The sequence below is a fragment of the Poromitra crassiceps genome (assembly GCF_964638095.1).
Source record: "Poromitra crassiceps genome assembly, chromosome: 2".
Lineage (NCBI taxonomy): Eukaryota > Metazoa > Chordata > Actinopteri > Beryciformes > Melamphaidae > Poromitra > Poromitra crassiceps.
The window spans coordinates 75,692,900-75,718,416 of NC_139624.1; the positions used below are offsets into that span (position 1 = coordinate 75,692,900).

Genomic DNA, 25,517 nt, shown 5'->3' on the forward strand with positions numbered 1-25,517 from the left:
CAGGGACCTCTTTTGGGTCCCGGACCCTGTAATTTTGGAAACCACCGGCCTAATTTAATAGCGTTTTTCCTCCTCTCTCTTCCCTCAATGCTGCAGCATGAGGGACCCTCATGCGCAGCAACACGAGTATGTGCTCTGCTTGGTTGCAGACAGTGAGGGCATTGCATTGCAGGAACACAGGGGGAACTTTCCACCAGACTGCGTTTTCCTCCACGGTGATTTCTGACCTTTGCCAAATTGCCAGTCCAGCTCGGTATGTCCCCTCTCTCTCTCTCCTCTCCTCTCTATAGTGCACTCTCCCTATTTCTTTCGTTTCTCTCTCCCTCTTTCTTTCTCTCTCTCTCCCTCCCTCCCTCTCTCTCTGCCTCCACACGCTGCATCAGCTGACGCGTCACGTGGTGTGGTGTGGCTGGTCAAAATGGAGTTGAGTGAGTCAGTGCAGAGAGGGCTCCAGAGCCTGGCCGACCCTGGCGTCTTCTCCCCGGGTAGCTTCGCGGTGCTGTTGGACGTGTGTTTCCGCAGCCTGCTGTCCTCCGCAGCGGACCCCGGGGTCCTCGGTGAGCACGGCGTCTCCTCGCCGCAGCACCGCCTTTTGTTTCGTTTCCATCCGCCGCTGCTTCCGCTTTCTCTCCGTGTTCATGTCGGGTGGTGTGTCTATCTGTCGGAGCTGCCTCGACGTCTGGAGCTTTCCACGGCTAATAGATGTGTGGACTGAATGCAGCGCTATAATGGCGGGTGCTTGTTCACTTGGAGCGGTAAAGCGCGGAGGGGTTTGTGGCAGATCAGCCGCAGTGGAGCGATCTGCTACCCGCTGCCAGCATCGGCGACGACTCGGCTCGCCCTTTGTTATTAGTTAAAATGCCATCAAATTTCCATCTGCATGTCACAAACACCACGCCAATCACCGCATTATGCAAAACCGACGATGGACGCATGTTCTTAAGCAAAGTGCGCTGTTACGGACACCGCAGCGGGCACTTTAGTGCTGCTCTTAATTGGCGTTGAGCTTCATTAAGAGAAATTAGCCCGTGCAATATGATAACCGAGTCCCGCTAGTTGTTGTTAGACTAGAGATCTTTAGCCTACTCAGTGGCCAATGGCTGTTCCAGCTGTTTTCGTGGATCATGTGCTGTTTGTCCACATTCTGCGTCATCAGAGCTGTTCACAGACAGCCTTCATTTAGAAATATGGCGATCGTGGTGCAGAAAGTGAGTTGTTCATTCTGGATTTAACAAAGGAGCTGTGGGCTCATGCAGCTGAATGGCCCATTCACATGCAAATGATCATTGATTTCCATTGTAGGCTATGGCTGTTTCTATATGGAGGACACAATATGGATCGCAAACCAGCATACATCATTTATGACAATCTGTGGAGGCTTCAACAACTTCCAACCTGACAGCAGTCCACACACTGTATGAGTAGCCTGCTGATCAGTGGCTTCTTTCATGACATGGTTTCTCCTCTGATGCAGATCAGCCCGAGTTGAAGCAGATCGACCAGATCGTGCTGAAACAGAGTCACACAGCAGCGACCACCTTCATACTGGAGGCGGTCAAACAAAATGCAGATAAGTCAACACTAAGGTAGGCTAAATCAGAAAGTGCCTTATGTAGAACATCTTTGTGCTTTACATCAAAACATACATCAAACATCGCATATCCTGGCGGAAAATATGCACAATGCACTAAATATATCATGTCTTATAGATTCTGCTGTTTGCATGTGTCTTTGTCAACCAAAGTTTGTAAATCTTCTGATTGTATCACGCAAGCTATAGAGACATTTTTCATATCCAAAATGTCACCAATGGATTAAAACATAGATTTGAAATGTAATGTATATTATTACATCTCATCTGATTTCTAGCAAAATGCTATAAACAACAAAAGCTTGCAAAAAAAATTCCAGTCAAAATATATCAAAGTAATGAAAGAGGTCACTTCAGTGTTTCATTGAAATCAGTTATAAACTATGTTATTGCAATAGCCTAATGATATGAATCTATTGCCTACAAACATCTATTATGGGATGTCTTGCATGTGCACTAGAGAACAGCTGGGAGTCAGTGGGAATTAAATAGTGGTGCAATGGCATTTCCTCTGCACAAATATTGTCAGCTATGGGATAGCAAATGGAGAAAAAAAACAGCTAATGCAATGTGCATGATCAAAAATATAATGCTGTTTGACATAATTGTTGGGAAATAGCACGCCTGCATTTCTGCAAAATGTTGCTTCGTCATCTTTAGGTGCTTCACAGTGCTGCTTCATCATCTTTAGGTGCTTCAGTGCTTCACACATGCTTCACACATGCTTCCCAGTGCTTCAGTGCTTCACACATGCTTCACAGTGCTGTCTATGATCAGAGAACTGATGTGATTATCCATTCATCAGAGTTAACCAGATCATAAATGCAGCCAGGATGTTCAGGGTGCATGTGCAAAAAAACAAAGTTATGGTGCATGTAAACCAGGTCTGAGACCATCTGTATAGTCGGTGATGTAGTGGTTAAAAAGTGGATGAACTATGACCTCCAGGTAGTAATCATCTTGGGGCAAACAACCACTTTGCTAAAATCATGTACGTTTTCCGCTTCGAAGGACCCTGCTTAGGTTTCCATGTATTTCTGCACATTCTAAAATTGCCTTCAAGCTGCAGGGACCATGAGCTCATTTTTACTAAAAGGCAGACAGAAGTTGTATGAAAATTTGGTCTATGGGACTGAAGTACAAAGACTGGTTTATCCCCCCCCCCAAACTCTGATTTAAAAAAATATTTATATATAGAAATTAATAAATTAAATTAAATATTTTTTTGTGTCAGAATTGTAGGCTACTGCCTGTAATCGGAGGCATATTAAACGACCGGTAGCTATAGGAGTTTGTTATGTAAATGCGACTTGTTGTGTAATTGCCGCCTTTTGTTGTTTTGTTGTTACAGCTCATGCCTTGAAGAAGTCACATTCAGTGCAGAGAGAATAGAAATATTCTACACCTCATACCAGGTGACCGTTCAAATGATGACGATTTGTCTGTTAGTTACTGGCTCAGCCCTCCACAAACTGATTAAATCTGTTTTGCTTCACAGAAACATAAAAAAGAGCTGGAACGTCTGTTAGCAAGGTGAGTTAAATATATTATTGGAGCTGTAAATGCCAAAGATATTTATGGTGGTGTTGTTTTTGAGCTGAAAAGTTTCACACCCAGTCAGATCGATCCCGCCTCGGCAAGCATGCAGCAAGATGTATGAAAGTGTGAGATCAATGAGAGGTAAATTATTGGGCAAAGTTGTAACATTGCACAATAATTGACTTAAGTATAGGCTATTATTTGAATAGTAGTCTAAGTGAAATAATTTGAAAGCCTTTTAGTGTTCACTAAATTGCCCATTTGAAGTCACTGATGTTTTGTTTTTTTATCCCAATTGCTTTGGTTAACCCCCCTTGCTTGCTCAGTTGTTAAATGATGGTTTGAGTTGACAGTTGCAGCTGTTTTTTTAATCAGTTTGTATTTGCAGGTAGCTCTTTTACAATTAGCTTTAGTTTATGGTGCCTTATAAAGCAGCATTTACATTGTAATTAATCATGCTCGTTGTCCCTTTTGTCCTGACATGCAAACTTCACTGTTTTATTACTGAGTTGGAGCTGTGATGTGAGCCGCTGCATGTGGCAAACCATAGTCAGCCCACTGTTGAAACTTGTGTCAAAATTAAATGCACTTTTATATCGACTGTGTGCAGTGCACATTTCACTTCAAACACCATACAATTAGCAGGGATTAGTGTGGATTAAAACATTTATAAATTATGTCTTCAATTATGACTTCAGTTCATCACAAGGCATGGCCACCATATGAACAAAATCAGTTATGTTCAGTTATTTTGCTTTCCCCCTATCTTCATACATTAGTTTAATTATGTTAGATTCACCTCTTCTCTTCTCTTCTCTTCTCTTCTCTTCTCTTCTCTTCCCTTATTCTCTTCTCTTCTCAGCATAGGGAGGTGCCCACCTCACATTAACGACGTGTCATGGCGTCTGCAGTACCACATGAAGGTATATAGACCAAACTTCACGACACTTTTGTTGTTGTTGTATAATTTGTCCATGTCAGCCAGCCTGTGTTTTTCCTTGGCAGAATGGACAAGTCCAGAAGGTCAACGAGCCTTTCTACATGCTTTCATTTAGCACTGAGGTATGAATCTGACCAGTGTCCATTGTTATCCGTTCATTTTAATGTATTTTTCTGACTGGTGTGTTGCTGTAAGCTGTTCCTGCTCTTTTGGCAGAATGGTGCAGGGTCCTCGGAGGACATCGACTTCAGTTGCTCCATGGAGCAGTTACAGGTGAGGAGTTTGTTCTAGACAGTGGAGTCCACAATAAAGTTAGGAATAGAATAGAATAGAACAGAATAGAATTGAACTAGCAGCTTGTTCATGTATTATTGTAGTCTATTTGCATCATTGGCACATAGGAACCTCGCCTCAGTGGGCTGATTGCTGCAGCTACTGTTGTTATTCAAACTGGAGAATTTTCAAATAAATACAATTTATTAAATTATATTATATAACGTCCTTACAGCTGCATATTAAACTAATCAACTGAAGTGAAGGGCTTTTGAGCGTCTGCACGACAATCGGATTTTCATGTCATTGCACCTCTGCTCCATTGTTGTCAAAACCTCAGTTTAAAATTATTTATACATCCAGAATTATATGTCTATTAAAATAAATGTAAGGTATAGCCTACTCGCATTTCTGATCCACACAAAAGTGTTGCCTTGCGTTCTTGAGAACGGATTGAAGGTCGGTATAGCCTCTATATATTTTTTATAGTAAAATGTTCTACATGAACCATGAAACGGAGATAGTCTGGCAAGCGAGACTACATGAACCATGACTGATGGCTTTACTGACTGCAGTTCCATTACGACCTCGGCTGGTTCTGTCTTCATTTCGACAAGCCATTGTCTAGTTTGACCTATATTTGAATATGTTGGTTTTGCGCAACTTGACGATCCGTTTCATGATCCAAAATATAGGCTATGGCGATTTTAGCTCCGTTATCATTTAAGTGTGGGTTTATCAAAAATGATTAATGTTAAATAATTCAGTCTATTCTCAACTGAAGTCGGTGTTCACTTTAAATTAATATTATTGTTCCGTTTATATTTTCAGCTTGTCTCTATCCACGCAGTGTGACGCTATGGTGTGTTTTATCCATGAGGGGATGTGTTTGTTTTCAGGATTTGGTGGGAAAGCTGAAAGACGCTGCCAAGAGTCTGGAGAAAGCCACTCAGATGTGAGGAGGCCATGGTGTCCAGTTTCCACCACAAAGCACTGAACTGCACCCGTTAGCGGCATTCATCTTCTCTTTATAGTTTTTTTTTACTTGAGGTTGACTGAAACACGTGAATCAATTATCATTCCGATTTTTATTGCAATTAAAAGGAGTATGGCTTGATATATCAATACATTTTGTGCATCCAGTTTTGTCACAGCATGATAAACTCCAGCATCATGCACCTGGATATAGCTACTGCCTGTTTTTGCAGGACTCTCTCTCTCCCCTCCCTCCCTCCTCTCTCTCAATAAACACAACTTGGTGCTTAAAGAAGATGACGCAGATTGGTGCCAGGCTGAGGCTAGAGGTGATATATGTTGTTTAAACGTTGAGCCAACGAAATAGCTGTTGGATATGTTTTGTCAACCCGGCGAGAGTGAATAGGATTTTTGCCATAGTTGCATGACAGCATGTGTGTTTTGTTTCCTCCAACATGCCAAGCCGTTTCTGCAGGGATTTTTAAAATGTAACCATCCGAGAGAAAAGTGTAGCCTACTTGCACACGATGTCAGATATACTAATCTGCGAGTTTATTGATATAAAATTGTATTTGAAAGTAGCCTATCTGGGTGCAATATTCTTCTATTTCGTTTGGAGTCGCGCTGTATCACTCCTGCTGAAAGTTCAAAGCTGCTGAACTCAAAGCACCACGGTGGCTCATATTCCATAAACATCCGAGATGCCTTCATTTCATCCGGGTTGGGCTGGCTGAGGGAGAGGCTCCAGTGGGAAGCTGCGCCGCATTTTTGCAGATGTCAGGACAGCCTGTGACAAAGGTTTGACACCAGCGGTTCAAAGCCATTTGTCACGACGTCTAGCTTGTGCAAGTGCTGCTTTTTAAAGCAGGCAGCGGAGGGCAGAAGCCACATCTTGGAGCGGGCAGGAACCACAGACAAACAAACATTAATAATGCAGCTGCCTGGTGCCAGCGCTAGCCACCCGTCAGTGGGTGGACGGTGGTCATTTTGAGGGTCCAAATGACATCAACGTGTGTGAGTGTTGATATTTTTAAGATCAGAGGCGCGGGACTTAATAGGCAGTTAGCATTCAGCTTTCGCATAGTGCTATCTGAGCTAAAGTAGAATAATTAGGCTATATGTTAGTGAATTACGGGATTTGCGGGTTAAAACTACAGCAAACTGTTAATAGCCTACCTATTGCGTTTTTTTTTATTTATTATCATGCGTCATAGACCAGAATAGCCTACATTATAGGCGCCCTAAAGCAGTTGACATTGCCATCTGAGCTCAAGTAGATTAGCCTAGTGAATGGTTATGACATTTTGACATTCAAACCGCTCTCAAACTGAACGTGGATGCCATGTCTGTTATTTTGTCGTAGATTAGAGGCACCCAGAATACACCGACAGTAATTCCAATGCACCCTTAAGCAACGAGACCACGTGACCAAAGCGGGGCGGTCGAACTACAAGCCATTTTGGGGACGGTGTCAGTTTCCACGGAGCACACACTGCTGCATTTTACTGGGGGGAAGCGGATTTTTTTGGAGGTAAAGTTATCGGTGCAGAAGCGGGAGCCTCCCCGAGGCGAAGCCAGTGGATCGGACTGTTTGGAAACCGTGGATTGAACCGGCACAGAGCGCGCTAACGGGGAGGAAAAGACCAGTTTTGTTCGGCCATCTGAAATGCGCTCCGCTCCGCCGTGCGCTCTCCGCCACTGACAGCGTCTGCAGCCTGCTTCAAGATGGCGGCTCGGCTCCTATTCATTTTCTGCTGATCGCCTCCCAACTTTCATTGTCTATTCGCCTCAAGACCCATCGATTACCAGCCCAGCCTCCGGGTAAGTCATATTCGATATCGTCTCTAACTAACGGGCGTGTTTCGGGGGGTTTCGGGGTGGGTGCTTTGGCGTTTTTCTACGCATCGAGCCAGCGGTGGATGTGGGGCTTTCAACGGTGGCTGCAGATCACCGACGTGGAGCTCCTGTGTCTCCCCGCACCACTTTTTTCTAAAAACGGTTCGCCTCTTGCGCATACACACGAATTAAGATCCACACTCACCCTACGTCGCATTCTCCGCCGTTCGGCGATCTGTCTGTTTATGTTTGGTGTTGGTTGGGGTTTGCGTTGACTCGTTTGGATTTGTCTAAAGTGGGAGATTCAAGTGAACCAGACTAGAATGGGTGAGATGTTAACGGCTCAAAGTCCTACAAACGCTCGTTTTATGCCCATATTTCCATAGAATGTCTTCATTTTATAGAGTTAGGATGTTTGGGATGTTCTGGATTGGACATTGTGTTGGTTTTGCACCTACCTCGCTAAACGTTGGTTTTATTAACTTAAGTTGGATTGCTCCCATAAACGTGACAGGGAGGCAATCCATTTCACTTGTGCTAAATGTTTCATTACGGCCACTATAAACACGGGGTCGCCGTTAAACATGCACAGTGACTGCATGTGTCTTAGTGCATGGTGATCTTGGTTCAAAAAGCTCCCATGGGTTTTAATAAAATTAAGGAAAAAACGGAGGCGAGACGTCTGTCAGGCTACAAAGGAATGGCTGTGTTAGACAAGCAGCCAAAGCATCAAATTCTCTGTCTCAGTCACACAGGCTGCGACAGTGCAGACCACTTGTTTTTGGATATTAAGGTTATTATGGATTTTGATATCATATTCATGTCTTGGCTGTTGGCGCACTGTCTCTCTCTAGCTGATGACAAATGTGCCATGATGGCTTTGGTTTTCCTCTTCGGGAGTGAAATAATTATTTTGGTCAAGATAGTCAGGGATTTTGTGTGTGGTTCATCGGCTAAAATTTATGTTTTACGCATGCGTTTTCTTGCCCTTCAAATGTTTTTCCCCCCCTCAGGATTTCTGCTCGACAGCCTCACATGCCTGTGAAAAGACGTGATAAAGCAACAGACGGGATTGTGTGTTGCCAAAACATTACCATGCGATTGGGCTATGGATTAGAAGTTAGGCTATATAGATTTCCATCCGAGTTTCCATGGACGGCAGCTTTGGCTGTTATAAGCAACAGTATGGCTAGTCAATTAGCCATCCCCTCTAATTGAATTCGAGATTTTTAATTGAGTGACAGCTGTTTATATATGAGGTTTCCCATTGCCGTTTTTAATTGGGGTATTTCCAGCTGTTGTTGATCTGCTTGCGGGAACCTTTAAAAGAGGAACTGGTAGCCATGGGACTGAGGAGGGTTGGACATTCACCATGCAACACAAGTGTAGAGGTCACTGAAAGGACCGAGAGAGTCTCTTCGTTTGATTCTTTCTATTGGAAAATTAAGGATTCACTTTTGCACGGTATGGGCTGTTGGATTAATTGACGCAATGAAACCGACTCCAAAGCGCAAATGGTCCATTTGATGACTAGATGTGCGATAGGCTATATTCTCAACCCCAGCCTATAGCATCTCGTTGACTGGTGCTACAGATAGTGACAGTCGCCTATCCGTTCCCATAATAAATTGAGTTATTTGCGTAAAGCTCGTTGGGTGAGTGACTTGAAGCACGGCAGTCGGGCTGCAGTCTGACCAGCTCGGCTAGGACAGAGGGAGAACAGTTGTCCAAACACCAGTCAATCGATTAATGGCGTAACAGGCTCCCTGCATATCCTATAGAGACACCATCCATCATTATCCATGTGTGATCCATCCTTTGAACGCTCATCCCTGCCTGGTCTGTTCATAAACGACCATATCAGTCTGACTGCCATGGTGCAGGCTGTAGTGTGATGGTGTTCAGGGACCATATAGGACAAGCTGGCTGTCACTATGTCACGAGGATCAACCTCTAATGCAGCTGATCTGATTTACATGATCATGATGACTCTGACGTTTTATTTCTCCTTATGACGGCAAAGGGCGTTTCTGGTAGGCTGTAGCCCGCGCCTATAGCGTATTGGTAGGCTATAGAAACAAGGGGCTGCATTTTAGGTAGGCCTATATAATCTCTCGAGACAGACTTTGGACTTTTTTTTCCCGTTGGGTTCCCAGATGGGGTAGGCTATAGGAAACTTATTTGGTATTGGCCAGAGTCTCGTTTGCCATGTGAAATGTCTGCCATGAAAGTGCATGTCCTAGTCAGACGCTGAATTAATATGAAAGTCGATAATGGCGCAAAATATAGAGGCTGAATGATCTATGTGCGCTCCAACTTCAGCATAGTCGCTGGTGTCGAGCCATGTTGTTAATAGTGCACGCACTGTGCTGATTCGTGCACACTCCGTGGGGAAAAAACGGCGCAAAGCGAATGGAAAAAGGCAGAATGTCCGCGATGTGAGCGCGCACAGCCTGCACACAAACGCAGCCTTCACACAGACACAGCCCGGAGAGGATTTGGAAAGTGGTTGTAAACGCGTTGGATATTGGCGTCGCCCGCTTTGAAAGGAAAGCGCAACCCCGCAGCCCGTTCAAACGGTACGGGCTTTTCCCTTCACAAAATGGCTGCAGCCGTGCTGTCTGTCGTCGGCAGCCTGGCGGAGCTGAGGCACGGTACGGGCAGCCCGCCTCGCTCACATGCAGCAGCAGCAGCAGCAGCAGCACCGGGGTGTTTTGGATGGATCGTGCCTCGTTCTGCTGGCTGGCGACAAGCCAGGTGGGCTAAAAGCAAAGGAAGTTGCCATAGAAACGCTCAGGTTTTACCATTATGTGGCACACCTGACGCAGTGAAGGGGTGCCTCCTGTCATCCCCTTTCACCCGCATTCACAGGGGCGTCAGAGTCCCGGCTAGCCTAATATAATTTAGGCTACACCAAAACTTCCAACCCCACTGATCTCGGCTATATCTGAAATTATTAGCCTCTAACTATTAATAATTAATTAAATTGTTATTATTAAAAATATTTAATTAGCTTATCAGCTCAGATGAACACTGACCCTCAATGCTCCATACGCCAGATTTTTTTTTATTAATTATTTTTAATACAATAGCCTATGCCTCCCAAATAGATTTCTGGCAATTTGGTCTCGACCTTTGCTCTCCATTAGCCTAATGATTAAAACACGCTCACTCAAAGCTTATGAAGTTATGCATGTGCCGCATATTTGAAGCTGCAGGATTCAACATGGGATGCAACATCGATCCAGTTCACGGATCCATCCGTGTTATAAAGCCTATATAGGCTATAGCTATAATAGGCCTATACAGAACCGGACAGTTCCTCGGTCCCGTTTTTCGGCTTGCTTCTATTCGAACTGATCTTATTTGAAGACGCCATCTGGTTTGTGCGGCATTCAGACTTAAAATCGAGGGAAGGAAAAAGCGCATGCAGAGCAGCGTCATCAGTCCATGCAGTGATTGATTTATGACCAGTCACATGGCCTCGGTCACTCGGTAGGCTATAGCCGCTCACTAACGCCCAATTGTTGCCTATCAATCTGCCACTGAGCACCTCCCCTTTGGTTATTATAGGATTAGCATAAAATATGATGTTGCTCTAACACCAGTCAAACAAACAGCATAATTGCATCCAAATGGCAGAGCTGATCTAACAGACCTCAGTGCCCTCATGCATGCTACCCCCATTGGGGGGCATGGCTTCAGTATTTTCTGCCCCCCATTGTAGTTTTTTATTGTTTCCTTCAGAAAGACACAAACAAACTCACTATACACAACAATACACACAATAAAGGCTGAACAGTGAGGAAGAAGTTATATTTAAACATTACAATTTATCCCACCTCCCTCCCCACATTTATATAGGCTATTTGCCATTTTCCCAACCTTTTCCAAACATTCCTTCATTCTCAACTATACATGTGAGATAATTTCTCCATCACTAGGATATCATCTATGATGGTCAGCCATTGTTTGTGATTTGGGGCATCAGTCTTGAGCCAGTTCTTAGTGATATTATAGCCTTTTCTTTCCGGCAGCGAGGACTATCTTGACCAACTTTCCTGCTTTGACCTTCACAGGAGCGTTGTTCCCTTCTCATTGACCATGCATCGGACCACCAGGATCAAGATCACCGAGCTGAACCCTCACCTCATGTGCGTTCTGTGCGGAGGATATTTCATAGACGCAACCACCATCATCGAGTGTCTTCATTCATGTGAGCAAAATAGCCATCTTTCTTTTACAAGTTGGGAAAGTGTTGAAGTGGAGCTGTGCGAGGTCATTGTTGTAAGCTAATGATGTGAAATGATTTAGGCTACAGTTGTGATACAGCAGAATGTAACTGCAGTCTTTTGCCTGGGACAGTTTACCTGTTGCCATATTAATAGACTTGTATTTATGGGATTCAGTGCTGCAGTGTTTATACTGCAAATACCACTTCTCCCGGGCAACAATTCAGTGAACCATATTTGGCTCTTTCAGACTGTGGTTCGGATTCAGGATATCCTCCCGGAACAAGTTTTTATATTGACATTTTTGTGTGTATGGGTTGCAGTTTGCAAGATGTGCATTGTGCGCTACCTGGAAACCAGCAAATACTGTCCCATCTGTGATGTACAAGTGCACAAAACCAAGCCTCTGCTCAACATTCGGTGAGAATTTTTATTTTTTATTTTCTTATATTTTATTCCATTGCATTACAGAATGCAATCTTGTTAAAATATGTTTTCCATAATGTTACGTCCTCTGCTTATATTGCTTTTCACATGTCCCTGCCCCTCTTGTGTTAGCTGAAGTAAGGGAATCCAGCCTTAAGATTCAAGTATTTTGGCTGGAAGAGCCTTGTAGTCTAAACAAACGACTGTCTTCTTGGCATAAGAGTGACTCTTGATCTTGGGTTGAAATGATTGACCTTAGTATGTTTTGTCTTTATTCTAATGTAGATACCGTAGATTGAAATTGTTTAACCACTAAAAACACAGATTTTCAAACACATTTTTCCCCACTGTGAACAGATAGTGATTGGTTTCATATACAATCCTGAGACACATTTTAGTTGTCTGTACTTCTGCCACTTTATTTTTTATAATGTGTGACTTGCCACAGTCTTCAAAGCCACAACCAACTGTGTGTTCATCCTTAGATGTAGATAGCTTGTATTCTTTCTTGCTGCAATGCTTACAAGCAGTGAGTATGTATGTAAAGAACACATAAACCTTAAGTGGACCATTTATAAGGATGCACACAAAAACAGAAGCTTTGATTGGACAGAAGGGACAGAGCTTTTCTCTATACATTGCTGCCAGTTTTGACTACACATGTTGAGATTGCACACACTGCTCTCGTGTGTGTGTGTGTGTGTGTGTGTGTGTGTGTGTGTGTGTGTGTGTGTGTGTGTGTGTGTGTGTGTGTGTGTGTGTGTGTGTGTGTGTGTGTGTGTGTGTGTGTGTGTGTGTGTGTGTGTGTAAAATCCTCTGAATCACATGACTCTTCCTCTCTCAAGGTCTGACAAAACTCTCCAGGACATCGTCTACAAGCTCGTCCCTGGCCTCTTCAAAAGTAAGCCAGCAGCATGTGGCTGTCTTATTGATGCTGTTTGCTTTCAGTCTGACTCTGCTGTCATTGCTCTGATGCTGCCTGTGGACATTTAGCAGGGCATTAATTTTCAACTGTGTTGGGCCATGCACTGCACCATCAATATTACCACTACATGAAAGGAGGAAATGTAAATAAATAAATATATTGCCGATACAATATGTGTGTGTGTGTGTGTATATATATATATATATATATATATATATATATATATATATATATATATATACAGTATATATTAGTATCGCAATATATCAATATTGTATTGATATCATGATATGAGACAAGATTTCATCAGATTTTGGATGACGATATGGTGATATGGCATAAGTGTTTCCTTTTCCTGGTTTTTATTTTTATTTTATTTAGCCTTAAGGGGGCAGAGTAAGAGAATGCCTTTTTTCCACATTCAGTGCGAACTGAGCATATATGGCTGCATTAACGTAAAGTGATGTCATTTTCTGAACTTACCAGACTGTTCTAGCTGTTGTATTATTTGCCTTTACCCACTTGGTCATTATATACACATTACTGATAATTATTTATCAAAAATCTCATTGTGTAAGTATTTTATGAAAGCACCAATAGTCATCCCTATACAATATTGTCGCGATAATGTATATATAATATATATTTATTTATATTAAAAAAAATATATATATATTGTGATGTTTTGATTTTCATATCATTCCATATCACCCAGCATTAGCACACATTTCAGTTTCAGTGGTGCAACCTGCTCTAGATCAAAAATAAGACTAAAACAAAGAATTCCCAAACACCAAAGGTTGCAGTGTTTTAGCCTCAGTTAACAGACTTGTAATGGCTTGTCTCTGTCCTTTGTAGATGAAATGAAGAGGAGGAGAGACTTCTACGCGGATCATCCTGTCGATGGTGAGTGACACCAACTGAACACACACTGAGGAGGGAAAAACAGATTTCATCCAAGTTCTGCATCAAATCATAGACATCAATCCTTTTCACTTATTGTCATTACATGTTCCAGCCTGTTTTGATTAAGAAAGAAAGAAAGAAAGAAAATGCTTTCTTTCCCCCACGCCTTACAGGGATGCACAGACGTGACAATTTTGGCAGATACCGATAACTGATAACATTGCTGTTATGGCCGATATCAGTATAAAAACAAGTTTCATGATAAATAAATAAAAAGTAACATGGTCACGGTGAAACACTGCGTTTACATGTTTTGTTTTGTTTTTTGAAACATTTTTGCAAAACCCCGTAAACCGCATCCTCTCAATATCACAATTTTCATTAACCTTTATTTAACCAGGAATATTGCCATTGAGATTCAGAATCTCTTTTACAAGGTAGCATAACAAGTTTCACATAAAAGAACAAGACACAGGATGGCAAATTACATCAAACAATTTGCAGTGTTCAGTTAAAGCATCCTCAAATAGTCCTTAATCCTGTTTTTATAATCTTCCATGCTTATAAAATAATCTGGTTGAAGGTGTCTCTGTAGCTCACACCAAGATGAGGTGCAGAAACTTTAAAAGCACTTTCACCAAAGACAGTGCGGGTTCAAGCAACGACGGACATCATTTGACCGAAGGTTACAGCTACTAATAGCTAGTCAGTAGAGAACATAAATAAGAAGGCAACTCATGTAACATGGCCTTATAAAGAAACATTTTACCAGTGCTCCATTCTGCGGTTGTATAAGGAAGACAGACCAACTTTCTCATACAATCGCAGACAAATCGCAATGCAGCATGGTACACTGAATCTAACATTTTCAAGGAAGATGAATTTGCATGCATATATATAAAATAACACCATGCACTTGCATGCATATATAAAATATCACCATACACTTGCATGTATATATAAATATCACCATAATCAACAAAAGTTTGGCCGATACCAATAACTGATACACATTGCTGTTATTTTGCTCATCGGACCGATACCAAAATATAAAAAAATGACTAACATCATCCGAGAGCGATATGATTGGAGATATATCGTGCATCCCTCCTGACGAGCCTGTCGGTGTGTTTCTGCTCTTCTGCAGCCTCGAATGGGTCGAATGAGGAGCGAGGAGAGGTGGCGGACGAAGACAAGAGGATCATCACAGACGACGAGATCATCAGCCTCTCCATCGAGTTCTTTGACCAGAGCAGGTGAGCTGCTCTCAATTATGTGTTTTTACAGTATATAAGCAATAATACATCTTTGTCCCTCATAGTTTAATGTTATAATATTATAACAATATTATATGTTGACATACTTGATAATGGATTATGTAGAGATGAATGAGTTTACATTTACATTTCAGCAGCTTCCTTAAGGATTTCTAAAGATTTTCTAGAATGTTCTATAGATCATAATCCATGCCCAGTAGACCCAAATTCCCTCTGCTGTCCTGGGATTAAAATCCACCAGATTCTTCTCTCCTGAGTCTCTCAGCCCAGATTTCCTACTGTCTGATGAAGAGAGAGAGAGAGAGAAAAAAATCAATAAAACGTCACTAACTGCGGTTGTGAACATGCATTCTCTCCAGGTTAAGTCAGGCCTTTTCCTGCAGTCATTTTGGTTAATTCTCTCTCAGCCTTTTTGAAATGTCACAAATAATCAACACTCAAGCCACAGAGTTTCTTTGTTTTACACAGATAGCCAGACTTGTTTAGCATACGGACGACCCTCTTGGTTTGGCTGCAGCGCCACAAACGGTTTTATCAACTGCTGACATCTGACCTTGTTTTGTTGCCACAAGGATGTGTCAAATAGCTCCAGAGCAGCAACACACATGCTGCCCTGCTGCCTGCAGTCAGCCCTGTAATATAAAACATATGTAAACATGCTTTTCATTCAAGTGGTTGTTTTCTGTGGATCTGTTGATGTTGTCCACAAATTCTGTTTTTGATTTTCAAACGTAATTGGTGTTTTTTTTTAAGTAATTGAAAATAATCTAGATCGGTCATTACTGCATGAATCAATGGCATTGGCACATAAAAAAAAATCATATGATTACAAAGTTGAAAAGTGAATATTAAGTCCACTTGTGTAATCAAAGTGTAAATTGTTTGGTGCCCATTGTTAATGTTTTTTTCCTGTTTTTCTCTCTAGGATGAAACTGGGAGTTGGAGCAGAGGACAGACAGTCTAAAGACCAGGTATCAGAAGCTGATTTTGTCACATTTTCTCCAATCTGGGAACCCAGAGTCTATTTTTATTTAAAAAATAGACTCTGGGACAGCCCTACCTTTTCCCCCGGCTTCCTGTACAACGCGCCTCTCCTGCCACGTCACTTCCTTTTCCGCGTCCGTTTCGGCTATTCGCTAATAACGTTAACGCAAAAACACACTGCATAGAAGACTTTATTGTTTATTCTTTATTGTGGATCCCCATTAGTCTGCACCAAGGTGAGACTACTCTTCCTGGGGTCCAAACACATAACATAAAAACATAATAATACAATAACATTGTCGACAAGTTGAGAATTATAACAAACAAAGACAAAAAGACAGAGTGAATCAGCTCACTCTATTTCATATCATATATTACAGAAAGTGTATTAATTAACGATAATATAATGTTATATAATATAATATAACATAATGTAGTACAATATAATATAATATATACAATACGTCAACTCGTCTCACAACAACACTGGAAAGTTACTGGAGGTGTAGTTGTTGTGACTAGTAGTATCGCCAAAGTCGCGGCGCAAGTTGCTATTCAGAATGTCAACGGTGGAGCATGGAAGCAAAGGAAATGACGGTGGCAGGAGAGGCGCGCTGTACATGAAGCCAGGAAAAAAGGGAGGGCTGTCCCAGAGTCTATTTTTCAAATAAAAATAGACTCTGGTCCCAGAGTCTATTTTTCAATTAAAAATAGACTCTGGGTTCCCAGATTGCATTTTCTCTACTTTGCCAACATTGTTTATCTCCTATCATCTTCCCTTGGGACCACATAAGAATAAGAAGCCCAGTTCTGCAGGCTCCTTTGAACAAATATTACATATTATTGCTCCTGTTGAAATATATATTTTTTTTTCTCTCATCTCAGTTTGACAGGCAGATTGTTGCCTCATGGTGACAGTTGCAGCTCTTCTGTAATGGAAATTATTTTTAATCTGCTTTTAAGGTGGATCAACCTGTAGCATTTTTGATGCTCAGCCTACATCAGAGGTGCCCAAATTTTGTCCTATGAGGGCCAAAAATGTATCTGGATGGAGGGCAGAGGGCCAAAAATAAATGTGGATGTTATTTTAAATTATTAAAAATATATTATATTTTATAGACATTCTAAAGCTAAAATAAAATGTACAAAAATGTAAAAAAAACTGTAATTGTATTAATTTTCAGAGTTGATTGTAAAAAGAAAACACATCCATAATGCTTATTTTTGGGAGCATAAACATATTTAAAGGGAAAGACACCTTTCTGACAGAAAGTGCATGCAACTCAAGGTGCGTAGCCCTTACCCTACCATAGAACCCATTCTCATTCGGATCTTGAAGTGAGAGCTCAGGGACCCCTTTGAAAATGGCCATGGCAGTTTTTCCTTGCCAATATTTACCCTAAACTTGGAGCATTGTTTAGCTGACAAGGTAAGTTGAAATGATACCAATGGATGCCTTAGGTCTTCTAGTTTCATATGATATAAGTATCATCACAATAGCTTTAAAGATGAGCCCGATACAACCTCTGAAAGACAGTAATGTCGGCCGTGATTTCTTTTTTCTTTTTTCTTCTTTCCTTTCAAATCCATGGCAGCCCAAAACAAAGGGAGCGTGTGGCCAAATTGGGCGGCCATGGTCTACATAACCTACATTTATTTATATATATATATATATATATACTGTATATAATAGTCATTGTGTATATGTGTTGCTGTTAAATTCTTGGACTACATTGTTTTCAACAGATGGCCAACAAGAGGTACCTGCAGTGTCCAGCAGCCATGACAGTCATGCATCTGAGGAAGTTCCTGCGCAGCAAAATGGACATCCCCAACACCTACCAGGTCTCAGGCTTTTGACTTTTCCTCTTTGTTTTTGTGTCTGACCGATACACAAGTAGGCTAAGGCTATAAAACGAAAACATTAAATTATTAAATTATTTGGATAATGTGACAGGGTTCCCACGATTATGAAATTCCTGGAAAAGTTATGGAATTTGAAAAAAGTTTTCCAGGCCTGGAAAAGGTTTGGAATTAACAGTGTGTTCCGTTTTTACTGTGTACTGTTTTTGGCTATTGTTAAAAAGGTCTATAAAAATCCCCCAAATGTTTTTTTTTGTATTACTAATTTAAAGTCTAGACCTGCGCTGCACAGGTTTACGCTTCACTAGTATCACAGGATATATAGTATTCCCATGTTCGGGACTTCACTGCATGTGTGAAAAGAGATTTGGGGTGAAGGGCATGGTGCTACAATGTAAAACGTATGTACTTAAAGGTTGCGAATGGTCATGGAAATTATATTCTGGGTCCTTGAAAAGTCATGGAAATTTTTTGGAATTTTGTCTATGAAAAAGTGTAGGAACCCTGATGTGAATATGGTTGTCCTAGAGAATACTGGTATTGTGTTATTTAGGTTCTCAGTTTCATCATATTTTTTGCCCTATTGATATATTTATTTATTTTTTCACTGCAGATTGAAGTGATGTATGAGGACGAACCGCTGAAAGATTACTACACATTAATGGATATAGCATATATCTACACTTGGAGAAGGGTAAGAGAGCTTTCTCTGGATGCTTATTTTATGGATGTCTGCTGGTTTATTTATAGCCTACTAAATATCCTCTATTAATATAGCATTCTTCCATATTTTATACTGTGAAATCAGTGTTTATTTTAACACACATTGTGATTTCACTATAGTGGTCTTCCACTATCACTCTTTCAAATCCAAAGTAAATATTAATGAAAATCAACATGTTTGACACTTACTGAAGTTTTTGGTGCATAGTGATTATAGCTTTGTTAAATATTGCATTTTTGCCCTTTAATGACAAACTTGACTCTACAGCAATATTGATAAAGACCAATTACAAAAGATAAATACATTTAAAGTATAGGCTACAAAATAATGTATTATTTATTTATTTTACATTTTACAGTATAATGTTCCCATTATATCATAACCAACTTGTTTTGGTTATCTTTAGGACTAATACATGCAATCAGTTATGGATTGTTGTTATTAATTTCATGGTGCCTACAGACTTAAAGGCTGCAGATAATGGAGGGAGGGGGTTCGATTTTTTTTATATATATATTTTATGTAGGATACATTTCATGGCTTCTTATTATGCTATAGCCTACATGGGTTCTTTCCCAAGACTTGGGGGAGAATCAGACCTAATAAATCTATCTGATTTATGTTGTGTGGAGAAATGGGTGGAAAATATATAGGCTACTTTATTTTCAAAATATACAAAAATGCATTTCTTGCCTACACTACATTTACATTATTTTTATTCAAAATAGTGACAAAATCTATTTTGGGTATAGCTACATGCATAGTTAATATATAGACCATTTTCACGGAATCGTGTTGCTATAGGGAACAGTTTAGAAACCAGTATATCACAGTGATGTGTGTGTATGTGTATATGTGTGTGTGTGTGTGTATATACAGTATATATATATATATACATATACATATATATACAGTACATATATACATACATACATACATACATACATCATACATACATACTATATAATGAAATATGTGAGTGCATACAAAATTTCACATTTATAATGCATTATGAGGACATTCATTATAATGCATTCATAAGGTTTTATACAACTCTATAAATGTTTCTAATCTTATAACAAGGTTGATAAAGTATTGTAAGTGGTGGGCATAATCCTTATATAAAAGGGAGTCAGTGGGTTCTGCGATTTTGGTCACGTTTTTGGTTACACTCGGCAATTGTAATGTCACTGATGATGTCATAAGTAAAAAGATCAAGGGATCCCTTGATCGAAACGTTATTATTAAACTGACCGCGGGAGCCATTTATTCCAGTGTGCGGACTCTATTTCTTTTTACTTAGTTTGTTTAATTTGTCCAGCACCTGCCTTCTGTGAGTAGATGTGTGCACTCTACCTTTCTCTTCACTGATGAGACATTGTGACATCATCGATGATGACGATCTATGACATCAGTGACCTCATCGTCTATGACCTCAGTGATGTCACAATGTCTATGACATCATCAGTGATGATGAATTGTGCGCTGCACATGCCAATAGAGCAGGCGAGGCCACGCGGCAGCCGACCTGCAGGCAAGGCCGCGCAGTGGGCGACCATTCATAGTGCTTTATACCTCCATGCCAAAGTGACAACAGTGTTTCAATGAAGAATCTTTTTTTCTTGTAGCGAGCAAATACTGCTCATAAGCCCTCATACTGTTACACTATACAATTCCTAATGACCTTATAGTGCAGTCACTTTATTTAAAGCTCACAAAGTCATGCAAGCATATTATTGATGTTTAATGCGGATGACACGGTGGCACAGTGGTTAGTGCTGTTGCCTCACAGCAAGAAGGTCCCGGGTTCGAACCCCGGTCCGTCCCAGGTCCTTTCTGTGTGTAGTTTGCATGTTCTCCCCGTGTTCATGTGGGTTTTCTCCGGGTGCTCCGGTTTCCTCCCACCACCAAAAGACATGTATGTTAGGGTTAATACTCCTGTCATTACCCCTGACCATGGTACTGGCAAAAGAACTGGAGTTGGTCCCCGGGCGCTGCACTGCGGCTGCCCACTGCGGCTGCCCACTGCTCCTAGTTCTAGGAAGGTTCCTAGTAGAGGATGGGTCAAATGCAGAGGATGAATTTCCCCATGGGGATAAATAAAGGATAACTTAAGGTCCTTACACACCGAGCACGTTTTTTGTGTGCGATTAATTCGCACGTCAACAATATTTTCCGAACCTATATCAGTCAATGCAACCGTGCATACCAACGGCGAAGTTTCGCGGAGCGTTATTGCGGTGTTTATTTTTTCGAACCACGGTCGATTTTTCAGAAATTCGCTTCCGACGTGTACACATCTGTGGCTGTGATTGACAGGTGGGTCAAAACTCGCATCGCAATTTCGTGCCGTATATTCGCATCGCTCTTGATGTGTAAGGACCTTTAACTTAACTTAACTTAATGGTTCCCAAACTTTTTCCGGTGACCCACTTTTTAAAAATGACAAACCATTGTGACCCAATTCACGATGGACCTTATCTCTAAATCACAATAAGAGCAAATTTGTGAATAAATGAACATTCCTGATCATTTTTACTGCAATTTTCGCATCACCTTATTACCTTGAACTGGTAAACCAGCCATTTCAGAGATATATACATTTGTGAAATCATAACTTTGTTTTATGCACATGTAATTGAAAACATACATGTCAAATACTTTTAAGAGACTAAATAAATGCATTTAGGCAGAGTTAACAGGCTGTCTCATTGTTTTTACTTCCTCCCAGTAAAACAATATACACATTTTAAATAAAAGACTGTGGAAGAAATTCAGCTAATTTATTTGATGACCCAAATAAAATCTCCTGCAACCCACCTGTTGGTCCCAACCCAGTCTTTGGGAAACAATATAATACATTAAGTCAACCACTTATAATACTTTATAAACCTTGTTATAAGTTGCCCTGCATGATTATACATATTCTACAAGTTCTATAAGTTTATAGAGTCTTATAAAGCCTTATAATGCATTATAATTAAGCAATAGATCATGAGGCCGTGGTATATGCTTATTACCACACCTATGGCATCGGGCGAAAACACCCTTAGGTGTGGTATAATAAGCATATATCATGGTCTGAAGTGAGCTATTGCTTTTATACAATGGTTACCAAGTATGGAAATATGAAAATTATTATTATTATTATTATTATTACTACTACTATTATTATTACTATATTTAAATCACTGTTTGAACCTGAGCCCCTCTGGCTCAGGTCCAAACAGCTAAACTCTCCCATAAATGACCCCAATGGCCAACTCACCAAATTTTTGCACCAATTTGCTTCACACAGTGTCCAGGGCAGTGAGTGGCTCTAACTGTGGTATATTTACTGTGTTATATGCTAAATATACCACAGCTGTGAAGCAATCAGATTGTTTGATTTGGGAGAGCCTTTTTATAATGTCTTATGAATGTGCTCATAATGCATTATAGTATAGACATGACCTTCATAGAAAGTGTTACCAAAATTATGTTTAAAAACATGGCATGGTGGCACAGTGGTAGCGCTGTCGCCGGCGCTGAGGTAGTGTCCCCCTTCCCATGTCCTCAGTGCCTACTGCCCAGGTGGGCTATCTCATCAAAGAGCCTTTCTGGAGTTTGCATGTTCTCCCCGTGCTCCCCTGGGGTTTCCCCCAGCTAAAAACATGCAACAAACAAACAAACAAACAAACAAAAAACATGTTCTATAACTCTCCACAGAATGGCCCTCTGCCTCTGAAGTACCGGGTGCGCCCCAACAGCTGTAAGAAGATGAAGATTGGCCTGGGGCAGCAGCAGGGGGGACAAAGCACTGGCAAGTCCGGCCCGGAGAGCGACTCGGCCAGCGACAAAGCCACATCCTCCTCGCTGCCCAGCCCGGGCACCCCGGCGCAGAGCCCCCACCCTAACCCCCAGCACGGCCCCAGCAGCCTGAGCGGGCCCCTGGCCAGCGCCCCTGCCCCTGCCCCTGCCCCGGCCCCGGCCCAGAGCCGGACCTTCCCCCTGGCCAGTGGCGGCGCCAAGCCCCGGAAGCTCTCTCTGAACGGCTCAGCCACCTCCTCCGGATGATGCGCTGCGCCGCACACACCAACGCCAGCCCCGCTCAGCTAATACCGTTTCCATGCCAACGTAGTTCCATTGTTGTAGACAATGTTCTCTCTCTCTTCTCTCTCTCTCTATCTATCCCTCTCTCTCTTTCTCTCTTTTCCTTTGTTGTTATAAATATTATGGGATATGTAAGTTTTAATGTATAGTGGAGTCGGATGAAACATTTCAAAAAAGAGGAAAAGAAGGAAGTTGGGTGGCAGGGGATTGCTATTTGGAGAGGCGAGTGTGTTTAATAAAAAGGAGAAGGGCAGACATTTATCCCGCAGAGCTACAGTTTTATTTTACAGATGTGACTGAAGATAGTCTTTTTATATTTTTCTTTCGTTTTACTGATTTTTTTGTCTCTTCCAAATCAATGTGTTTCTCATGACTATTTTAAGTGTGTTGGACTAGCCTCTTTAAAACATGTCAGTTAAAACATGCATGTTCATGAAAACACTGTTTTTTTCTTTTAAGGGGAAAAATGATTGGGTGCTGTGTTCCAGCCTAAATGTCAGTTGAACAGTTTTTTTTAAATGTTCCAGAGAAATTAAATGAGAAGCCTATATCTGGGGGTAAGGAAGTGTTTGCGGGGCTGTGGGCTTCATATAGATAGACTAGACTCGTGCTAGTCTGTGGAGAAGAAATCCACTTTACTTTGCGTTTAACGAAAAAACAATCTCTTATAGCTGCAGTGGAGTCTGATTGCTTAGCCTCCCAACTCCACATACATAAGCAGTTTTAGAAGCTCCGCATGTAAATAGCAACAAAATGCATATTTAATCAGCGATGTTATTCTCTGCCCCTTTACTCCGAGGGAATGACATGGGCTCTCAGCTCCATTTCATGCTCAATGACAGATGTTTCGATGTCTCCCGTGTTTTCCGTATTTGTATCGCTCGATTGTATGGACAACTTATTGTATTGTTACTGTTGCACAGTATAAAAACATCTAAATAAAACATTTTACACTTACTAAAAGACATGAATTTGTTTGTTTTTGTTAGTGTTTGTTGAAAGAGCTCGCAGCCCGTCTGGTGTTTTGCATGAATTGATTATTAAATGAGCGAAAAGGGAATTTGAATGACCAGATAATGAATGCAGAGAGGCAGAAACAACCATATGTCTGTTGGATCAGTAGATGTAACTCCGGTCATGCTAATACTGAGATGAATAGGCGACATTTTATCAGAAATGTCAGTTATATAAAAAAAAAAATCGTTTTTTTTTTTTACATTTAGCCTATCACTTATTGCAACGAACTGCAAAATATTAAATGGAAAATTAATTTATGAAATGTCTAGCCATATAAGAGTCTGTCTAGCCTATATAATGCATTGTGGCATTTTATTTTTTTTATTCCCAAAATGTAGGGTAAATATTTCATCCATTAGCACCTGCTTATTTTAGTTGAATTTGGCTTTGAGCCTGCTTTTCCTCCAGTTTCTTTTTCTCATTGTAGGCCTTTAACTTCTTAGAGTAGCCTATATTTAGCCTAAGTTAACCAAATTGGCTATTGTTTCCATCCTGGGAACATAAATGTAATTTGGTTAAATCAATGCTTATTAAAATGAATAAATAAGCAGGTTAGCCCATAGGCCTATAGAATACAATGCCTAAATATAAGTATATGTTTTTCAAATGTATTTTATTGAATTTTTGTATGTACAAACAAGTAAACATAAGACAATAGACCCAGTGTCAGAGGGGAAGGCTATAGATAGTCACTCAATAAGAGTAAAAAAGTATACATACACGTGACTATAATGTATGACAGCCATATCTTGCACTATCTTATGTGCAGTATGGTGTCAGACACATTTAAGACACAAATAGACAGTAAAACACACACAAAAAGGGGGGGGGGGCACGTTACACATATAAATAGAAGAAATAGTGTAAAATAAAACAATATACATTAAAATAAAGGCGGGGGGGGTCACAAATAAGTATATTTCGACAAACTTATCACTTAATGTATAATTGCCAATATTTTTTCTTTAAATATTCAGTCTAATATGAAAATAAAAACGTATAAAAAATAGTCGATATCGTGCTTACACCACTCATTTAGATGAGCTCATTATGCTAAATTTAGATAGATATATTTTTTGTTTGATAAAGGCTAGTTGTCTAATTAAATAAAATTTCGAATAAGATAATTAAAAAATAATCTACCTGATTAGTGATTTTATGATTATCAAGTTAAGGTGGTATTTTAATTGAAACATTGTGCAGGATATTTTAATAATGATTAATATGGTAGGACCTGAGCTGTTCCAAGTTTTAGTTGATTTATAGGCTAGCCTAAAAAGGTCAAAGCAGAAACCAATAGAAGTACGTAATTAACTAGGTTAATATCTAACTTTATTTATATCTTATTAAAATGAAACAAAGAAATGCAACAAAAACGCAACAAAATTAGTGATATAGGCTACATTCAATCCCCCCAATCATTTTTTTTACTGATGCACAAAATTGAGAAGGGAGCTCCTTGAATTTTACAAAAGTAGTATTTAATCCCGAAGTAATATATTCGTGTACACAGCAGTGTTACAGACAGAAACTGATGCACAGAATAAGTTATAACATAATGATGGCCTATAATAAAATAGATTTTAAAGACGCCAGTTCTAATGACAGACTATTCATAGACCGACCGTCATCAGCTTGCTAATTGTGGGGAAATTAGGCCTATAGCTGTTTCTCTGTCAGCTGCTTTAGCAGGAACCAACTATAGGCTATCATTAAGAATATCTATCAATCAGAATACATTTTGAATCCACCAACCACTAAAATAGCACATGTTCTGGGTTGTAAAATAAAATTAAAATTTGTTAAATCTGAAATAGGTTGTTTGGTCATACTATCATTTTTCACATGTCAGATACGGCTAATTCAACACGCACAGAGGCGTCATGCCCTTTGAAACACACACACACACACACACAC

General features: G+C 40.5%; 1 protein-coding gene across 1 annotated transcript; it reads left to right on the forward strand.

The window, feature by feature from the left end:
* Nucleotides 1-418: 418 nt before the first annotated feature.
* Nucleotides 419-23,530, forward strand: bmi1a (bmi1 polycomb ring finger oncogene 1a; the record flags this gene model as incomplete). Its single annotated transcript, XM_083663049.1, has 17 exons — nt 419-557; nt 1,475-1,586; nt 2,943-3,006; nt 3,090-3,124; nt 3,993-4,053; nt 4,136-4,192; nt 4,287-4,343; nt 5,243-5,298; nt 11,234-11,370; nt 11,710-11,806; nt 12,658-12,713; nt 13,596-13,643; nt 14,791-14,899; nt 15,846-15,891; nt 17,651-17,749; nt 18,381-18,461; nt 22,200-23,530. The coding sequence occupies 17 exons, from the start codon at nt 419-421 to the stop codon at nt 22,545-22,547; spliced, it is 1,602 nt and encodes a 533-aa protein (XP_083519175.1). The 3' UTR covers nt 22,548-23,530.
* Nucleotides 23,531-25,517: the final 1,987 nt, after the last annotated feature.